Source organism: Oncorhynchus mykiss, chromosome 12, assembly GCF_057628025.1.
Source record: "Oncorhynchus mykiss isolate SJ-2025 chromosome 12, ASM5762802v1, whole genome shotgun sequence".
Classification (NCBI taxonomy): Eukaryota; Metazoa; Chordata; class Actinopteri; order Salmoniformes; family Salmonidae; genus Oncorhynchus; species Oncorhynchus mykiss.
The window spans coordinates 94,856,093-94,876,135 of NC_143033.1; the positions used below are offsets into that span (position 1 = coordinate 94,856,093).

Below are 20,043 nucleotides of genomic sequence, written 5' to 3' on the forward strand. Positions count from 1 at the left end.
TTGTAAAAAATGAAGTACAAACTTTATTATTCTGTCTTTACAAAAGGCACAAGCCTCTTCTTTATCCACCCACAAGTTTCTTCTTAAAAAAAAACTCTAAATATAATAGCTTCTCAACGACCGTGTGGACTGACTGTCCAACAAAACATAAGACAACAGATAAAGAGGAGCTGGGGAGGAGAGGAGTGCGTGAGTGACGGAGAGGGAAGACAGGATGAGAGTCTTGTGTTGACTACAGACAGACAAAGAGATGGGGGACAGACAGACATGGGACAGGGGTTGTATTCACTAGGGCACACCGTAGCAATGGAAAATTAAAACAACGGTTTCTTATTGGGCAAGGTCAGGTAGTATCTCCCTGTTTCAGTCCATTTTCTTCCGTTTGGTGCCTAATGAATACACCCAGGGTATATGACCGGGTCAGACACAGGGAAAAGGGGAAATACACAGCTGTGTGGTTTTAGTCTCACAACATATCAAGAGCTTCAGCCGAGGAGAGGCCCCCTTTCAGAAAATAAGAGGAACCCTCTCCCATATATAGTACAGTAAGTGCTTTAGAACCGTAACCCCCCCCATTCACTGACCTCCTCCCTGACCCCTGCCCACCTCACAGGCAATCTGTTATGTATCTAACAGAGATATCGTATAGAAGATACACAAAACATCTATGGGACAGTGCTTGGCATCAGCAGAGAAAATGTTTGAACACAGGTACTGAAAAGGGCTACTACGGACATAGCATAAAGCGTAACCAAACAAAAACAACAACATTTTCTTCAGCAATCAATAGGACTGGATCAGAGGACCGCCCCTACCGATCCAGATTATAAGGTTTATAGAGGGCACACCTCAAGAATCACTGACCATTTCCAAATAATGGAACTCAACATGGCTAAGTTGGTTTTTTTCCTGGGTGAACACAGTGGTTGCGTTCCAGGCTGACTAAATTACAGTCACAGTGCATGCAGCAACCTATGGCTGCGTGCCACCTCACTGACTTTCCAGTCCGGCATCAGTTGGCGGTGTCATTTTGTGGTAAGCTGATACAAAAACACCTATCCAGGCATTGTGAGGTTCTGGCATGCGACTGCAATGAAGTGGCCTTGAACGTGGCCAGTGTGAATCCACTGTAAATACCAAGAAGGAAGGATAGGAGGGAGATGCGTCTCATCTGACCAGCAGTAAAAGGACTCCCTCTACACTCAAAGGGAAGACATAAGGGACAATCAACAAATCAATACAATTTACCATCAAATCATTTTACATTAAAAACGATTCCTCTGCGATTGGCCGTATTGTGGCCAAAAATAACCTCGGACAAAACCGTTGCTTTTTGCTCTTGAAAAGTGCCAGTTAGAGATGCTAAAGGTACTGGTGGAATCTTCTGGAATGTCTAAAAACAATGCATCCACATCTCCTTTTGGAAACCGCAGCACACTAAAACAAAGCATAAGCCACCAAGTGTGTATTTATATTGGGAGGTTCTGGACATAAAGGTTTACAGTATCAATCCTATTGAACAGTGTTCAGGCGTTCTCTATATAGGTGTGGCCAGCCTCTACCTCTTTCTCGCTCTGACTCCAGGGTTGAGTTAAGGCTGGCCTCACAGTGCCTACCCTGCACATTAGAAGCTGTGTTATGGCAAACCGCTGCCCCCCTCTCTCTCGCTCTCCACACACCTCAGGCAGCGTGTTATCCTGGGTGCAATCCAGATGGGTTTATTCTCAACAATTTCTGTAAGTATTGTAAGGATCTGACAATCTGCACAGAATCTGGGTCTCACGAACCCACCATGAGTGTACATGTGTGTCTGCATTCCCCCCCTCACTCCACGGGATAGGAGAACCCCCAAAACAACAAGGTTTCAATCAGGTCAGCCTGGGAAAACTCAGGCTTTTGAAAAAGTGTCTGTGATCCCTGTAAAACCACTGTCATATCTGGGGCACAACAGAACCATCATAGACAGACTTTACAGAGAGAATGAAACACACTGAAAAGCACAATAATAAAAACGGACAATAGCCAGGGATGCTAACTGGTCGGGGCACAAAGGAGCCAAAACATTTTGTTTTGCACTGTGACACGCTAGAAATCTGTGGAAACTGCAAGAAAATGTGTCTATTTTCAGAGTGGGGTTGTCACAATATCAACATTTTACTAATGACGTGATACCACGCCAAGTATCACGGTGCCGAGTAGTATGGTGATACCAGAGATACCTGACCCCCCCCAGGACGCGTGTTCCTATTAGTGGAAACAGAGTGAAATGCGCAGTCAACCAATATCATTGGCAGTTAAGGATCTAAACTCACAAACATCAGAGACGTTTTCAATACTCAAGGACAAATTATGGGAGGAGCTTTATCAGATCTGGGACCATTAATTACACAGGGGGGTGTGAGTGTTCTCCTACAATATCAAACAGAGGCCTGTCCCAAATACAGGGCTTTCCTAACCCCGGACACAACCCACCTAATTACAGCGTGGAGCTGGATACACCAGCCTACCCTATGTGTACAACAGCAAAAACACACAAAGGCTTTTAAAACTCAAGACATTCTCATCGATTAGCTTATTCAACAAGCTAGATGCCAAAATGTCAGAAGCAGCACACGAAAGGGTGAATCGCTGTTACAGGTTTTCATCTGTACTACTAATTAGGGGAGAGTGTCACCTATATAAATGTCTACTGGGAACCCAGCCCAGTAAAACGTGTGATGGCACAGAAAGAGAAAGAGGGAACCGGAAGTGCACTCCTCCTCTTTCCATAGTAAGCTTAGCTTTAGCTTTGTCTCCTAACAGCACCACTGAAATGAACAGACCTCTAGCTGCGTCAATATGGTCACGTTTCAGTTCAATCCCTGTGATTTATCGACCAGAGCCCCCGAGCACAACACAAGATCAAAAAGAAAACCTGTAACGCAAACTCTTACAAATTCTTTGTAAAGTACAACAGAAAAACGACAACATTTTCTCTTACTAAGGAGCCAAAAGGTGTGTTGGAACTGATTTAGAATGAGTCTTTGAATGCTCACAGTGTCTCATCGCTCAGGGGAGATTCCCCTGGGCAGAAATATGGTGAAGAGATACAGGAAGTAGAAGATTTCTTGTAGAAATGATCTCTAGTATGGGGGGTGTGGGGTCACCTGGGACGTCTGTGCTGCTGGTTGGGGTACACCTGTCCTGTCCAGGCGCGCTTTCCTGCTCGCTGGGCAGAAGTTGCTTATTTGGTTTTGGAGAAGGTGAGAAAGAGTCTCCATTGGACAACTGAGCCAAGGGACCGGGCTGGACCTGGGTGTGACACTTCCATCCTCAGGCAGCCCTCTGGAGGAGCTAGACCCAGAGAGGGAGTGGGTTGAATGGGTGTTTCGTGACCGATGGGAAGGCTGCTGGCTGCTTGAGCTATGTGGAACGGTCAGGTCAACCCATCACCTTTCTACTGATGTTTTTTGTCCGGTTTGAGAAAAAGCAAGAAAGCAGAAAAGGGAGACAGAAAGAAGTGTGTATGTGTAATTATCCAGTTACAGTAGACTATCCTAGTTCAGTGTGTGTGTGAGTCTGATCCGTCTATCCAACCTAATAAATGGCCATATAATCAGAGTATTGTGGGTGTTTTACAGGGCCCCCTCTCGTGGCCCTTGTGTGTGATGGGAGGCCTCAGGGCAGTGAGCAGTCCTCTGGCCACTCGCTGTCGGACGCCGTGTCGGACCCCGCTGTGTCTGTGAGGGCGCGTCCCTGGGTGACGATCACCGCCCGGCGCTGTTCCTCCTCCCCCACCCTCTCCTGGATGCTCTCAATGTGCTGGATGGCCTGGAGATGGAGGGAGAGAGACAGATATGGAGGGAAGCAGAGAGTGAATGAAAAACAGCAGTGGCAGACGCAGTGACTACACCACCATCTGGTGTTCACATGTGGAAATGCACTGACAATTGCCACTTTTTATGGACACTTTCCATAGAACTACCAAGTGTTTTACAAACTGACAGAAGAAAAATCTATCTGCAACATACCAAAGATAACAGTTGCATAAATTCAGAGCGCAGTTTTTTCTCCCTGGCTTTGATACAACTACAATTTCTCCACTAGTGTTCTTCTTTGGCTCACCTGCACAATGGTGTCCAGGTTCTGGCGAGACGTGGAGGCTGTGTTGATGACAGAGGCCGGGCCCATGGTTACCACGGTGACGTGATGGGGAGGCGGGGCTGGTGCGGGGGCTGGGACGATGACCGTGGGGTGGTGGGTGGGGGCGGGGGACGACCTGGGGGCCAGCACCTGGAGGGACGGGAGGATGAAGAGGTCACACAGATATACATTGTGCATGTTAGAAATTGACTACAGTAGAGTCAGACTACACAGAATTACAAATCACCTTGCATCCCAAATAACTACAGTGTATTCAGACCCCTTGACTTTTTCCACATTTCTGTTATGTTAAAGCCGTGTTCTAAAATTGATTACATTGTTCGCCCCCCCCCTCACCAATCTACACATAATACCCCATTATGACAAAGAAAAAACAGAGTAAAGGGTCTGAATAGTTATGTAAATATAATATTTCAGTTGTTTATTTTGAATACATTTGCTAAAATGTCTAAAAATCTGTTTCGTTATGTCCTTATTGGATATTGTGTGTAGATTGATGAGTAAAATAATACATTTTATCCATTTTAGAATAAGGCTGTAACTTAACAAAATGTGGAAAAGGTTAAGGGGTCTGAATACTTTCTGAATGCACTGTATTCATGGGATCAAGATGAGTGATTCTGCACCTCTCCTTGCCCAAACCGATCCCCGAAAACACACTGGTTGACACTCGCACTCAGTGAAAGTGAATTTTTAGAAAGAGCAAGACATTTGGTTCAGTCATCCTAAAACGCCACATGATGACTAACAACAGATTATATCCCAGCTTTATTATTTAATAACATGAAAATACACCAGCAGACTCATCTTCCCAACACCCCTTTCCTAGGGGCTTCTGCTGCCCTCTGGTGAACAACAATACAACTACCATACACCTTACTATGTTCCTCTCCAGCCTGAACCCTAGTGACACTGTCATCATGCTGTTCCCTATTCAACCCGAGATGCCACCGTGAGGGAGGGAGAGACCGTCACCGCAGAGATGGGATTTCTAGAGCCATATAAAATGAACAAAATGCATCAGTGATTCGTATTTTCCTTCCACTTCCTGAAGAGGCAACAGCACAGGAACGCCCGTCTGTGTGCACATGTTTGTCTACCACTTCGTGTAGCCGCTAGTGGTGATGCTAATGTCATGACAACCATCTTCTGGTAGATAGAAATGGTTCTTAAAAACTTTGGGAACCATAAAAAGTGGCCTATATCATGATTATTTGCATCAATCGAGGGGACGTCTGTTTTGTAAACTCTGCCATCAAATGAGCGCTACAGAGACATTGCTACCCAAACAACAGTCTCTAGCTGGTGTGCAGCTCAATTAAAGGGTAACTACACCCCAAAATCAACCTTTCTTTTTCCACACCTCAAAAGTTGTCTCCTGGTGTGGTCTAAGTATTATTGTGGACTTACAACATCCAGTTGTGTAGTTTTTCTATTAAAAAATGTGTGATTTTGAAAGCAAAACAGAATCAGGAAAAAGCTATAACAACAAAAATATGGGACTAGAATGATGATTCCCGGGCTCTCAAGGATGTGACTGAAACGTAGTGATCTGTGCGCCAGTAATGGAGAGTCGGCTGTAAATGTGTCAGAGCTGTTGACCGCGGTAAACCTTGAGCTCAGCTATGTGTTACTCTCAGACGGGTGCTGTGTTGATGCGTTTCCACTGTGGCGATTTAGAGTCTTCCTGACGCCTCTGGAGACAATAATGTATGTCACATCAGTAGTGTGTGTGTGTTGATATGCGAGTGTGATTTTATGTCTCTCAGTCTCTTTCTCTCACCTGTGGGCTGTGGGCTGGGGTGCTGGCTCTCTCCTGCTGCTCGGAGTGAGTTCCTAACACATGTTCAGGCTGAGTACCACCAACCACAACACAGCAGACCTGAGTGGTTAACAGAGGTAGGACTCAGACTGGAGACAATAACACGGCCATTACTGAATATGCACCGTCATATCTATTATCTCTGCGCAACATTGCTAATGAGTATGGTCATTAAAGCCTTGGATTGGTCTTTATATACTGAACATAAATATAAACGCAACATGCAACAATTACAAAGACTTTATTGAGTATAAGGAAATCAGTCAATTGAGATAAATTAATTAGGCCCTAACTTATGGATTTCACATGATTGTCCATGTAGGCTACCAGTAGCATTAATCTCACCCTTCCATTTAGGCCACCAGTAGCATTAATCTCACCCTGTCCATGTAGGCTACCAGGAGCATGAATCTCACCCTTCCATTTAGGCCACCAGTAGCATTAATCTCACCCTGTCCATGTAGGCTACCAGGAGCATTAATCTCACCCTTCCATTTAGGCTACCAGTAGCATTAATCTCACCCTGTCCATGTAGGCTACCAGTAGCATTAATCTCACCCTCGCTATGTAGGCTAACAATAACATTAATCTCACCCTTCCATTTAGGCCACCAGTAGCATTAATCTCACCCTCGCTATGTAGGCTACCAGTAGCATTAATCTCACCCTCGCCATTTTGGACACCGATTATGGCCGATTACATTGCACTCCAGGAGGACACTGCGTGGCAGGCTGACTACCTGTTATGTGAGTGCAGCAAGGAGCCAAGGTAAGTTGCTCGCTAGCATTAAACGTATCTTATAAAATACAATCAATATTAACATAATCACTAGTTAACTACACATGGTTGATGATATTACTAGTTTAACTAGCTTGTCCTGCGTTGCATCTAATCGATGCGGTGCCTGTTAATTTATCATCGAATCACAGCCTACTTCACCAAATGGGTGATGATTTAACAAGCGCATTCGCGAAAAAAGCACTGTCGTTGCCCCAATGTGTACCTAACCATAAATATCAATGCCTTCCTTAAAATCAATACACAAGTATATATTTTTAAACCTGCATATTTAGTTAATATTGCCTGCTAACATGAATTTCATTTTAACTAGGGAAATTGTGTCACTTCTCTTGCGTTCCGTGCAAGCAGAGTCCGGGTATATGCAACAGTTTGGGCCGCCTGGCTCGTTGAGAACTGTGTGAAGTCCATTTATTCCTAGCAAAGACCATAATTGACTTGCCAGAATTGTAAATACTTATGACATAACATTGAAGATTGTACAATGTAACAGCAATATTTAGACTTAGGGATGCCAAATTAACATGAATTTCATTTTAACTAGGGAGATTGTGTCACTTCTCTTGTGAAGTCCATTTATTCCTAACAAAGACCATAATTAACTTGCCAGAATTGTAACAGCAATATTTAGACTTAGGGATGCCAGAGAACACCAAGATTGGCAAATTCGCCACTGGCGCCCTGTGCTCTTCACAGATGAAAGCAGGTTCACACTGAGCACATGTGACAGACGTGACAGTCTGGAGACGCCGTGGAGAACGTTCTGCTGCCTGCAACATCCTCCAGCATGACCGGTTTGGTCAGTCATGGTGTGGGGTGGCATTTCTTTGTGCTCCATGTGCTCGCCAGAGGTAGCCTGACTGCCATTAGCTACCGTATGCTGGTGCGGTTGGCCCTGGGTTCCTCCTAATGCAAGACAATGCTAGACCTCATGTGGCTGGAGTGTGTCAGCAGTTCCTGCAAGAGGAAGGCATTGGTGCTATGGACTGGCCCGCCCGTTCCCCAGACCTGAATCCAATTGAGCACATCTGGGACATCATGTCTCGCTCCATCCACCAATGCCACGTTGCACAACAGACTGTCCAGGAGTTGGCGGATGCTTTAGTCCAGGTCTGGGAGGAGATCCCTCAGGAGACCATCCGCTACCTCATCAGGAGCAAGCCCAGGCGTTGTAGGGAGGTCATACAGGCACGTGGAGGCCACACACACTACGGAGCCTCATTTTGACTTGTTTTAAGGCCATTACATCAAAGTTGGATCAGCCTGTAGTTTGGTTTTCCACTTTAATGTTGAGTGTGACTCCAAATCCAGACCTCCATGGGTTGATAAATTTGATATCCATTGATAATTTTAGTGTGATTTTGTTGTCAGCACATTCAACTATGTAAAGAAAAAAGTATTTAATAAGAATATTTCATTAATTCAGATCTAGGATGTGTTATTTTAGTGTTCCCTTTATTTTTTTGAGCAGTGTATATATACAAATCGGCTGATTAATCAGTATCGGCTTTTTTGGTCCTCCAATATCGGTATCGGTGTTGAAAAATCATAGTCGGTCGACCTCTAGTTTTGTGTCATGTTTTTCAAACGAGAAAGCAACAACAAAAAACTGTTTCCTTTGTCATGGAACGCCAAGTTGAAGTCAATATGCTGTTGACCTCAACAAACTGGCCCAACACCCGTCAATTGAAACGCTGGGAAACTCTCACAAAAACGGATCAGAAATAAAAATCATTGGATAATTATATTGGAGCAGGAGAGTTTATAAATAGCCTATTTTCAGGGACTTTTTAATGACCAAATTGAGGAAACGACTGATTTTCAACTCAAGGTTTTCCAGTACTTGATTTTCTGAGCTCCAAATTCAAGTACTTCAATCACTTCAAACAAGCACGCTGTGAAAACCCTGAATACGGACGGAGGTTCCTGGTGTGTCTCTGTTCCTACCTCCTCCTGTCTCAAATGCTCCTCCAGCATCATGCGGACAGAGCGCTCCTTGTCCAGCTGCTGTCTCAGCTCCACCATCTCCCGCCGCAGGTCATCCGTCTTCTCCTCCTCCAAAATGTCTGGGGAACCGATCCCTTCATCCTTCTCCTCCGCCCCGCGCCTCCTCTTTGGGGAGGAGCCGCTGAACTCCTGTTGGAGCAAGAGAGGGAGCGGAGGGAGGGAGGGAGAGTAAGTCATGGAGGACTAAGATAGGGTTGATTTGGACTACGACGGTTGAGTCCTTCCATTGTGTTTGATGAACAGTCTATGAACTAAGGAATGGACACAGGAAAGTAAACTGAATTTTAAGAGCTGAGAATAGTAGAACATTTCATCTACTGAGGCCAGATTACTATTGTTAAAAAACAAAGTAATGATTCTGAGCACAGTAGTGTGTCTAGAGAGCCACGTGCTGGAAGGAACAACTGCGTATCTAAACTTAATGGGGGGGGGGGTTGTAGTAGTGACACCAAATGATGACGGTGTCTCACCTGAATGAAGCGTTTGAGCTGGCTGTTCTGTTGCAGTAGCCGTGTCTTCTCCTGCTCCAAAGCGAAGATGTACTCTGCTGTCTGCTGCAAGATGGCCGCCTGTAGAGGAGTGAACACTGTTATAACTACGACAAAATGTTACATAGCAGTAACAAGAGCCTTTTGACTGGTGCTGTAGCAGCAACTAGAGCCTCTTGACTGGTGCTGTAGCAGCAACTAGAGCCTCTTGACTGGTGCTGTAGCAGCAAATAGAACCTCTTGACTGGTGCTGTAGCAGCAACAAGAACCTCTTGACTGGTGCTGTAACAGCAACAAGAGCCTCTTTACTGGTGCTGTAGCAGCAACAAGAGCCTCTTTACTGGTGCTGTAGCAGCAACAAGAGCCTATTTACTGGTGCTGTAGCAGCAACAAGAGCCTATTTACTGGTGCTGTAGCAGCAACAAGAGCCTATTTACTGGTGTTGTGGCAGCAACAAGAGCCTATTTACTGGTGTTGTAGCAGCAACAAGAGCCTATTTACTGGTGCTGTAGCAGCAACAAGAGCCTCTTGACTGGTGCTGTAGCAGCAACAAGAGCCTATTTACTGGTGCTGTAGCAGCAACAAGAGCCTATTTACTGGTGCTGTAGCAGCAACAAGAGCCTCTTGACTGGTGCTGTAGCAGCAACAAGAGCCTATTTACTGGTGCTGTAGCAGCAACAAGAGCCTATTTACTGGTGTTGTGGCAGCAACAAGAGCCTATTTACTGGTGTTGTAGCAGCAACAAGAGCCTATTTACTGGTGCTGTAGCAGCAACAAGAGCCTCTTGACTGGTGCTGTAGCAGCAACAAGAGCCTATTTACTGGTGCTGTAGCAGCAACAAGAGCCTATTTACTGGTGCTGTAGCAGCAACAAGAGCCTCTTGACTGGTGCTGTAGCAGCAACAAGAGCCTATTTACTGGTGCTGTAGCAGCAACAAGAGCCTATTTACTGGTGCTGTAGCAGCAACAAGAGCCTATTTACTGGTGCTGTAGCAGCAACTAGAGCCTCTTGACTGGTGCTGTAGCAGCAACAAGAGCCTATTTACTGGTGCTGTAGCAGCAACAAGAGCCTCTTTACTGGTGCTGTAGCAGCAACTAGAGCCTCTTGACTGGTGCTGTAGCAGCAACAAGAGCCTATTTACTGGTGCTGTAGCAGCAACAAGAGCCTCTTTACTGGTGCTGTAGCAGCAACAAGAGCCTCTTTACTGGTGCTGTAGCAGCAACAAGAGCCTCTTTACTGGTGCTGTAGCAGCAACAAGAGCCTCTTTACTGGTGCTGTAGCAGCAACAAGAGCCTATTTACTGGTGTTGTGGCAGCAACAAGAGCCTATTTACTGGTGTTGTAGCAGCAACAAGAGCCTATTTACTGGTGCTGTAGCAGCAACAAGAGCCTCTTGACTGGTGCTGTAGCAGCAACAAGAGCCTATTTACTGGTGCTGTAGCAGCAACAAGAGCCTATTTACTGGTGCTGTAGCAGCAACAAGAGCCTCTTGACTGGTGCTGTAGCAGCAACAAGAGCCTATTTACTGGTGCTGTAGCAGCAACAAGAGCCTATTTACTGGTGTTGTGGCAGCAACAAGAGCCTATTTACTGGTGTTGTAGCAGCAACAAGAGCCTATTTACTGGTGCTGTAGCAGCAACAAGAGCCTCTTGACTGGTGCTGTAGCAGCAACAAGAGCCTATTTACTGGTGCTGTAGCAGCAACAAGAGCCTATTTACTGGTGCTGTAGCAGCAACAAGAGCCTCTTTACTGGTGCTGTAGCAGCAACAAGAGCCTCTTTACTGGTGCTGTAGCAGCAACAAGAGCCTCTTTACTGGTGCTGTAGCAGCAACAAGAGCCTCTTTACTGGTGCTGTAGCAGCAACAAGAGCCTCTTTACTGGTGCTGTAGCAGCAACAAGAGCCTCTTTACTGGTGCTGTAGCAGCAACAAGAGCCTATTTACTGGTGCTGTAGCAGCAACAAGAGCCTCTTGACTGGTGCTGTAGCAGCAACAAGAGCCTCTTTACTGGTGCTGTAGCAGCAACAAGAGCCTATTTACTGGTGCTGTAGCAGCAACAAGAGCCTCTTTACTGGTGCTGTAGCAGCAACAAGAGCCTATTTACTGGTGCTGTAGCAGCAACAAGAGCCTGTACAACTTCAAAGGGAAGACTTGTCTATCAACTCATCAGTAGGTGTTACAGGTCTGCTTGAAAGTTAGTGAGCCCCTTGTTCTATTACAGATGTGTTTAGTTTTTACCATCAAATCTTCATTTAATCAGAACCAGTCTTTTTGATCTGACATAACAGGTTTATATTTACCAATACCATATGTTGGTGTAGAGGAAATTATTATTGTAGTAGAAAAACAGAATTAAAAAGGAATTAGTGCAGGTGCAAAAATAAGAGAACCACAAGTTGCATTGGTTAAATCAAGTAGGTATGTAGAATCAGGTGGGTAAAATAATTTGGTACCAAATGACCCAATCAAAGGAGAGATCGTTAGGAAAGAGTTTGGGCGGGACTCTGACAAATAGAGATAAGAAACCTGGTCAGTTTGGTGTTACCCAACCAGGTGAAGGCAAAGCACGCCATGCTGCGAGGAAAGGAGATCTCAGAGGACATCAGGACGTGGGTATTGAGAGGACATCAGTCGGGGGAAGGTTATAAAATCATCTCAAAAAGATGTGAGCTCCATCAGTCCACTGTTTACAAATGGAGAGCATTTAACATCACAGCAACTCGGCCTTGAAGTGGACATCCTTCCAAAATATCCCCAAGAGCCACAAGAACAATAATAAATCTGGTAAAAACCAACCCAAATATAACATCTAGAGATTTTCAGACCTCCCTTGCTGCATCTCAGGTAAATGTGCCTGCTTCAACAATAAGAAGAACACTGAATCCAAATGCCATTCATGGGAGGGTTGCTAGGAAGAAGCCTCTGCTGTCAAAAAAGAACCAAACTGCCTGTCTTAACTTTGCCAGAGACCACCTGGAGAAACCTGAAGGTTTCTGGATGTCTATTCTCTGGACCGATGAGTCCAAAACTGAAAACGAAAACACAACACGGTCTACCCCCAAAATAACCTTATCCCAAAGTCAAGCATGGTAATGGAAATGTCAAGATCTGGGGCTGCTTTTACTTCTCTGAACTGGGACGACTCCACATCACTAAGGGAACCATGAATTCTTGAACAGACAAGGGGATTCTTGAACAGAACGTCATGCCATCAGTCAAGGAGCTAAAGCTGGGCCGAAAGTGGGTCTTCCAACAAGACAAAGACTTAAAGCAAATCTACCAAATAATAGCTCAGGAGAAAGAAGATTTGTGTTTTGGATTGGCCAATCCTGACCTAAATCCAATCGAGATGCTGTGGCAGGACCTGAAGCGGGCAGGTCATGCCAGACACCCCTCAAACCTCACTCAATTGGCTGAGTTCTGTAAGAAGGAGTGGGCAAAAATCCCTCAAAAACAGACATCAGAGACTGATCACTGGCTATAGGAGACAGTTACTCCAAGTTATCGCTGCTAATAACTATTGACTGAAGGGGCTCACATATTTGAGCACACATCAAATCTGATTTTCTGTTAAATAAACCACTTTTGTTAGATGAACAATGAAAATATATATATTTTTTGTTTCTGTCATTTACCTGGAATGTCTGTATTACGAAATGGGGTTAATATGTTTATTTTAATATTTTATAGCAAAATAAATAACCAGCCTGTAGGGTTCACATTATTTCAAGCAGCACTGTACATATCTAGAATCATATGTACTGGGAGTTGAACAGACATGGCAATATCCCCGTCTGTCTGACTGATCTCTATAGACTTTAACCTACTGTCCCACTATCCCTGTCTGATCTCTCTAGACGAACCTACTAACCCCGTCTGTCTGACTGATCTCTATAGACTTTAACCTACTGTCCCACTATCCCTGTCTGATCTCTCTAGACGAACCTACTAACCCCGTCTGTCTGACTGATCTCTATAGACTTTAACCTACTGTCCCACTATCCCTGTCTGATCTCTCTAGACGAACCTACTAACCCCATCTGTCTGGCTGATCTCTATAGACTTTAACCTAATGTCCCACTATCCCTGTCTGATCTCTCTAGACGAACCCACTAACCCAATCTCCCTGTCTGTCTGGCTGATCTCTATAGACTGTAACCTACTGTCCCACTATCCCTGTCTGATCTCTCTAGACGAACCTACTAACCCAATCTCCCTGTCTGTCTGGCTGATCTCTATAACTTTAACCTACTGTCTCACTATCCCTGTCTGATCTCTCTAGACGAACCCACTAACCCAATCTCCTTGTCTGTCTGGCTGATCTCTATAGACTGTAACCTACTGTCCCACTATACCTGTCTGACCGATCTCGCTAGACTTGAACCTAGTATCTTAATCTCTCTGTCTGTCTGACTGATCTCTCTAGACTTGAACCTACTATCTCAATCTCCCTGTCTGTCTGACTGATCTCTCTAGACCAGGTATTCCCAAACTGGGGTACGCCAAATAAAAATGTGATTCACATGTATAAAAATGTTGACCAATTTGATACCATTAATTACCATTAATTAGAAGGGGCTAGAATAGTCTTATATGGTGAGCTACCAAGTGGCTAGGACAGGCAAGCCCCAGACTATTGTAGAGGACTTAATTATTCCTGCTGCCGCGGATATGGCTGGGACAATGCTGGGGGAAAAGGCCAAAAAAACGATACAGACAATGTCTTCATCAAACAACACTGTTTCACGATGCATCAGTGACATGGCAGATGTTTTGAAACAATCACTGCTTCGCATACAAGCCAGTGAATTCTATGCGTTACAGCTGGATGAGTCAACAGATGTGGCGGGCCTGGCACAGCTCCTGGTCTGTTACATTTATGGGGAGTCAATTAAGGAAGACATCCTCTTCTGCAAACCACTGGAAACCAGGACAACAGGAGAGGATATGTTTAAAGTACTGAACAGCTTTGAGACATCTAATGGACTTTGGTGGTTAAGATGTGTTGGTATCTGTACTGATGGAGCAAAAGCCATGACAGGGAGACACAGTGGAGTGGTAATGCGTGTGCAAGCAGTTGCTCCCGACGCCACTTGGGTACACTGCAGCATCCACCGAAAAGCTCCTGCTGCCAAGGGAATGCCTGACAGCTTGAAAGACGTTCATTAAAGCAAGACCCCCAAACTCTCGTGTATTTTCTGCATTATGCAATATGGGCAGCGACCACATAACACTTTACAACATACAGAAGTGGGCTGGTTATCAAGGGGCAAAGTATTGACACTTTTTTAATAGAGAGACAAGCTTAAAGTTTTCTTTACTGACCATAATTTTCACTTGTCTGACTGCTTGTATGATGAAGAGTTTCTCAAACGACTGGCCTATCTGGGTGATGTTTTTTCTCGCCTGAATGATCTGAATCTAGGATTACAGGGACTCTCCGCAACAATGTTCAATGTGCGGGACAAACTTGAGTCTATGATTAACTAGTTGGAGCTCTTCTCTGTCTGCATTAACAAGGACAACACACAGGTCTTTCCATCATTGTATGATTTTTTTGTTTGCAAATGAACTCAAGCTTACGGACAATGTCAAATGTGATATAGCGAAGCACCTGAGTGAGTTGGGTGAGCAATTACACAGGTACTTTCCTGAAACAGATGACACAAACAACTGGATTCGTTATCCCTTTAATGCCCTGTCTCCAGTCCACTTAACGATATCTGAACAAGAGAGCCTCAACGAAATTGCAACAAGCGGTTCTATGAAAATGTTATTAAATCAGAAGCCACTGCTAGATTTCTAGATTAGGCTGCGCTCAGAGTATCGCCAAGCAGGAGTCGCTCTGTTAAAACACGGATGTCCTTTGCAACCACGTACCTATGTGAGAGTGGATTCTTGGCCCTCACTAGCATGAAAACTAAATACAGGCACAGACTGTGTGTGGAAAATGATTTAAGGCTGACTCTCTCTAATTACAACCCAACGTTGCAGAGTTATGTGCATCCTTCAAGCACACCCTTCTCATTAACCTGCGGTGAGTTATTCACAATTTCCGACGAACAAAAAATATTTTATATGTAAGATGGCTAAATAAAGAGCAAAATTATTGATTATTATTATATTATTATTTGTTCTCTGGTCCTATAAGAGCTGTTTGTCACTTCCCACGAGCCGGGTTGTGAGAAAAACTCACACTCATTCTTATGTTTAATAAACGCATTGTATAGTGTGTGTGTGGCAGGCTTATTACAATGATGGCAAAAAACAACATTTGAGAGTGTGCTGACCCTGGTGCTAAACAGCTGGAGGTTGACTGTTTGAAGGGGTATGGGACTATAAAAAGTTTGGGAACCACTGTTCTAGACTTTAACCTACTAACCCAATCTCCCTGTCTGTCTGATCTCTCTAGACTAACCTACTAACCCAATATCCCTGTCTGTCTGATCTCTCTAGACTAACCTACTAACCCAATATGCCTGTCTGTCTGATCTCTCTAGACTAACCTACTAACCCAATATCCCTGTGTCTGATCTCTCTAGACTAATCTACTAACCCAATATCCCTGTCTGTCTGATCTCTCTAGACTAACCTACTAACCCAATATCCCTGTCTGTCTGATCTCTCTAGACTAACCTACTAACCCAATATCCCTGTCTGTCTGATCTCTCTAGACTAACCTACTAACCCAATCTCCATGTCTGTATGATCTCGCTCTCCAACTCCCTCCTATCTGACCTTGCTAAATGTTCCCCCTCCATTTCCTTGACCACAATGTGTGGTGGACCTTTCTGCCTTTATTGTGTCCTCTTATAATTTCATTAATGCATGTTGTAGTTTGCTACGCGGTTTTAATTTGTTATTGTCTAATAAACAAGTCAAAGTCTGACCTACCTTGCTGAGTTTCTCTCCCTTCCTTTCCTCCCTCGGACCCACCTTGCTGAGTTTCTCTCCGTCGCTGTGGGGGATGAGCGTCTTGAGCGATTGGAAGCCGGAGTTGATGCTCTGCATGCGCCGCCGCTCGTTGCTGTTGGCGATCTCCCGGCGGATTCGCCGCTCCTGGTCACGCGCCGTCTCGGGGGTCAGAGGAATGTTCGCCAGGCTGGGGGGGGGGGGGGGGGAGGGAGAGAAGAGGTCGGAAGGTTACACAATAGGGGTCAAAGGTCCACAGAGTAGATATCAAGCGAGATCTTCAAGTTGACCTCTATTGGTCAGTTTTGAATGGAGTATAAATTCAAAACATGAATGAACCTACTGTGAGCAACGGCGCAGCTATGTATGAACTATCAAAACAAGCCAGAAAACAAAACTTTGTTGAGCTTTCAAAACAGAACCATTGTGATGGTCAATTTCGATGCTAAAAATACAGTAACAACCATGTCATGTGCCATGCTTCCTACTACCATGTTGACTGTGCCTCGAGAAAACAGCATGAAAGTGCAGAACAGGCTTTGATGCTGTTTTCTTATAACACCCTAGCAGACGCTTCACGTGGCCCACTGCACAACACAATGCTGACGTTCCTGCTAGAATCCCTGGCCAAACCCCATTGTTTCAGACCTCTGAACCCACGGAACACAGCCTGTGAGAATTCCAACCATAAAAGCGTTTGTCATCCTGATTTGTTCAGCATGGCTCCCACACAGATTCCATTTGGGATGGGAAATGTCTAATTGAACTTCCACATCCTCTGTATCTAATGGGAGTATCACTGGGAAGCTTTCTAGTAGCAAGGCTCTTATCAGTACTGACTCAGCTGCCTCAGAGCAAACACAGGGAACAATTGTGCAGACACAGATGGGGAGAGAGACCGTGTCTGCTGTTTCCTTACAACCCAGAAACCAGCCAGCAAACACAGCCTCTGCCAAATCACGACTGGGTGGTAGCGAATAGCGAACCCAGTCACAAATACAACCACCATAGCTTGACAGACTAGGAACAGTATATTAGATGAGTTGCTTTAAACAGGGTCCCCAAATTATAGCAACATTAACATAATAAACAGTCAAGTATTATCATAATAAATACACATTTGTAAGTGAGAAATAATGTTTGACAATGTATTATGGCCAAATGTGCACATCAAAGACTATAATTGAGTGTTGCTTGGACAATTTTATGCAAAATTACACAATTCGAAAATAGAACTACATGTCCCAGACCACGTGCGCAGACCACACTTTATCCTTCATCTCCGCCTCCCTGTCTACTAAAGGTTGCAAATGCATCGACTGGCCTTCCACTATACACACCCCCTAATTAAAAAGACCACTACTAATTTCTCAATCGGTTGCGGAATGCCTCGCGGCGACACAATCAATTTCATACGGTCCAATCTGTTTTAGAATGCATCGCGCCGCCACACTGCTGCGTTCAAAACCACTCATCGAGTCCTCCGCCATTACAACAATGCGACTGCTTCCTCTACATGCGGCGGCATTGCTGAGCTGCGGGAGAAAAGACGCAGTGCATACGGTACTAGAGTGCACCAAAATGTGGCCAAGAATACCAGCGAAACTGTGATTTCGTTGCACAAATGCGATTACTTAAACTTTCACCGTGAATTTTACATAAATTATCCGGAAATGTGAAGTTACTGGAGGGAAGACTACGACAGATCCCTCACCACTTTAGCACAAGCATGGCCGCACTACCCACAATAACTTCAGCGCGCTCCCCAACGAACTGAGCAAACAGTACACCCTAGGACGTGAACGAAACATTCATAACAAAGGTGCGACACCTTTGTTATACATGTACTACCTCTCTTGATCACATGTAAATTAGTATACTTATCCAAAACATAACGTAACCGTTGGGAAAATATCAAAATAGCCAGGGATCTCTCAGAACAGAGCAGCAGCGTGGTGTGCATGTAACCACGTGGGGTATGTTTGTTAGCTACTAAATGTCTAGATTTAGCTAAAGTAACGGTAAAATTAAGTTACATATGAATGTACTGAATCGTCTTCTACCTAATATGAGTACTTAATCGATATTCAATAAAGGTAATTGTCTCGCTCTTTGACAGTGGGTCGTGTACAGTACACAATAACATACAGATCAAATCAAGCATGTTGCCACGCCACAGTCGCTAAATGCGCACCACCAGCAGAGATAAACAATTTGTTATCGTATACAATAAGGCGAAATAGTAAAAGTGCACACACACCTACAAAGACCCCCAATCACTTCCTTCTCCGTTTTCCTAAAATGTTGCAAGGAGGGCACCTTCTGTGCTGGTACCATGAAATACTCCATGCTTTCCTCTCCAGTTGTGTGTCCCCCGGTTCAAATGAATTAACGCACAAAATATGTTCCAGTTTCAGGTGCAAATTCCCTTGCTCGTAAATCTAGAATAATTTCATAATTCGGAAAATTCCTTATGTAGTAGCAGAGCAGTCGGAGTTCTAAACGTTACTCTACTTCCAGCTGATAGGGTTCCCTCGTTGTGTGGCGCTCTCAATCTCTCTCTATTTCCTTCTGCATGTACGTGTATGTGTGTAGTTGCAGCTGATCGGATGTCTTTCAAGGCGGGAAACAGCTGGTAGGAATCACACAGCACTACCAAAAGCCTCCTTCCGCGGACAGAGGGACTGCATCATGTAAACAAAGGATTATTTAAATCTACACTGGAGGGGGCGAGGCACGAGTCTGGTTGATTAAATGATAGCCACAAATGTAGAATTGTTTCCATTGAGTGATACCGATCACTGATGCTATATCTCGAATCCTAGTAGCCTAATCTACAGTTATTATGACATTATCTATTTTGTGAGGATTTTCCACGTAAATTAGGAAAAACATTATTTTTTTGCATGCGTCACTTAATTATTTTAAATCTACGATGTTTTTCGAAATGTTAGCGATAGAGCGGAGGAAACCAGTCTGATGTAGGGGCACTGGTCTCCTCTCACTATGAAGCGAACAAGCGGGATCAGCTGACGAGTTGGCAGGGCTCACAAAAACAGCAACAAACTGTGGGGGGCTCGAGTGGGGAGAGGAGCGAAGGGAAACAGCGCCGAGAGAAAGAAGCTGACATTGAACAGCTGAATGTGTTCACCATTTTGGGTGTAGGAGAGGAGAGTTACCTAATCGCCACTCCTGCCTTGTTGGTGCGTGCTGTGCGAGCAGAACAGAACTCGAGTCACAAAATGGGAGCAGTACTCTTGCACCCGGAAATGTGTGTAGGATAAGCGTGTGTAGCAATGTTACAATGTTGGTCAATTTCACGGCTGATCAGTCGCTGCTGCAACAATTGTTACACTTGCTGCTGTTGCTGTGCATAATGTTGCATGCCAGGCTATTACGGCGTTATAGTATAGCGCAATCTTTCTCCCAAAACTGCAGGCAATCCGCAAGTTTAGCACAGGATCATTTAGCGACTTATTGACACGCCCCAGCTATTGCTTTTCCTATGCTATCAGCGATTAATAGTTTTTATATGACATCATAGATAGGCTGGACCTAGATTCATTGACAAAAAAAAATGAAAGCCTGCAGTCAGCTGGTTTTGCTTCTAGGCTAAAGGAGCTCACTGGGTGGTCAGGTTAGATCCTGCCATGGAAAAGGAAGACCTGGTGCATGTCCTGCAGCGTGATGCACCATGCAACATACACAGTATTGCAGATGACATTGACAATACACAACTATTTTCAGCTACTGAAGAGACATCATCTAGGGAGGCTATTCCACATTCCTATGTAACTTTAATATTGTGCCCATGTGATCTGAATGGTCTGAATAACATACCTGTAATAAATGGAGGGCAGGAAAGATTAGAGCATT

At 44.6% G+C, this 20,043-nt stretch overlaps 1 protein-coding gene across 4 annotated transcripts; it reads right to left on the reverse strand.

Moving 5' to 3' along the window:
- LOC110487015 (transcription factor AP-4) lies at window positions 1-19,663 on the reverse strand. 4 transcript variants are annotated; one of them, XM_036939099.2, is made up of 7 exons: window positions 18,428-19,663; window positions 16,150-16,357; window positions 9,241-9,339; window positions 8,711-8,899; window positions 5,927-6,025; window positions 4,105-4,272; window positions 1-3,810 (listed from the first exon to the last, which is right to left on the reverse strand). In XM_036939099.2, exons 1-7 carry the CDS (start codon window positions 18,514-18,516, stop codon window positions 3,658-3,660), a joined length of 1,005 nt encoding a protein of 334 aa, XP_036794994.2. In that variant the 5' UTR covers window positions 18,517-19,663; the 3' UTR covers window positions 1-3,657. The 4 variants fall into 4 exon arrangements, with proteins under 4 accessions (XP_036794994.2, XP_036794995.2, XP_090047652.1 ...); XM_036939100.2 differs by having other exon boundaries at window positions 16,192-16,357; window positions 18,428-19,145; XM_090191526.1 differs by lacking the exon at window positions 5,927-6,025 and having other exon boundaries at window positions 16,192-16,357; window positions 18,428-19,227.
- Between the last annotated feature and the right edge of the window lie 380 nt (window positions 19,664-20,043).

Excerpts from the sequence above, each read along its gene's own strand:
- LOC110487015 (XM_036939099.2), bottom strand. The coding sequence starts at position 18,516 with ATGGAGTATTTCATGGTACCAGCACAGAAGGTGCCCTCCTTGCAACAT. Across the intron at positions 16,358-18,427 it reads GTGATTGGGGGTCTTTGTAG|CCTGGCGAACATTCCTCTGA; the intron begins GTGTGTGTGCAC and ends CCCCCCCCCCAG. Across the intron at positions 9,340-16,149 it reads AGGGAGAGAAACTCAGCAAG|GCGGCCATCTTGCAGCAGAC; the intron begins GTAGGTCAGACT and ends ACTCCTCTACAG.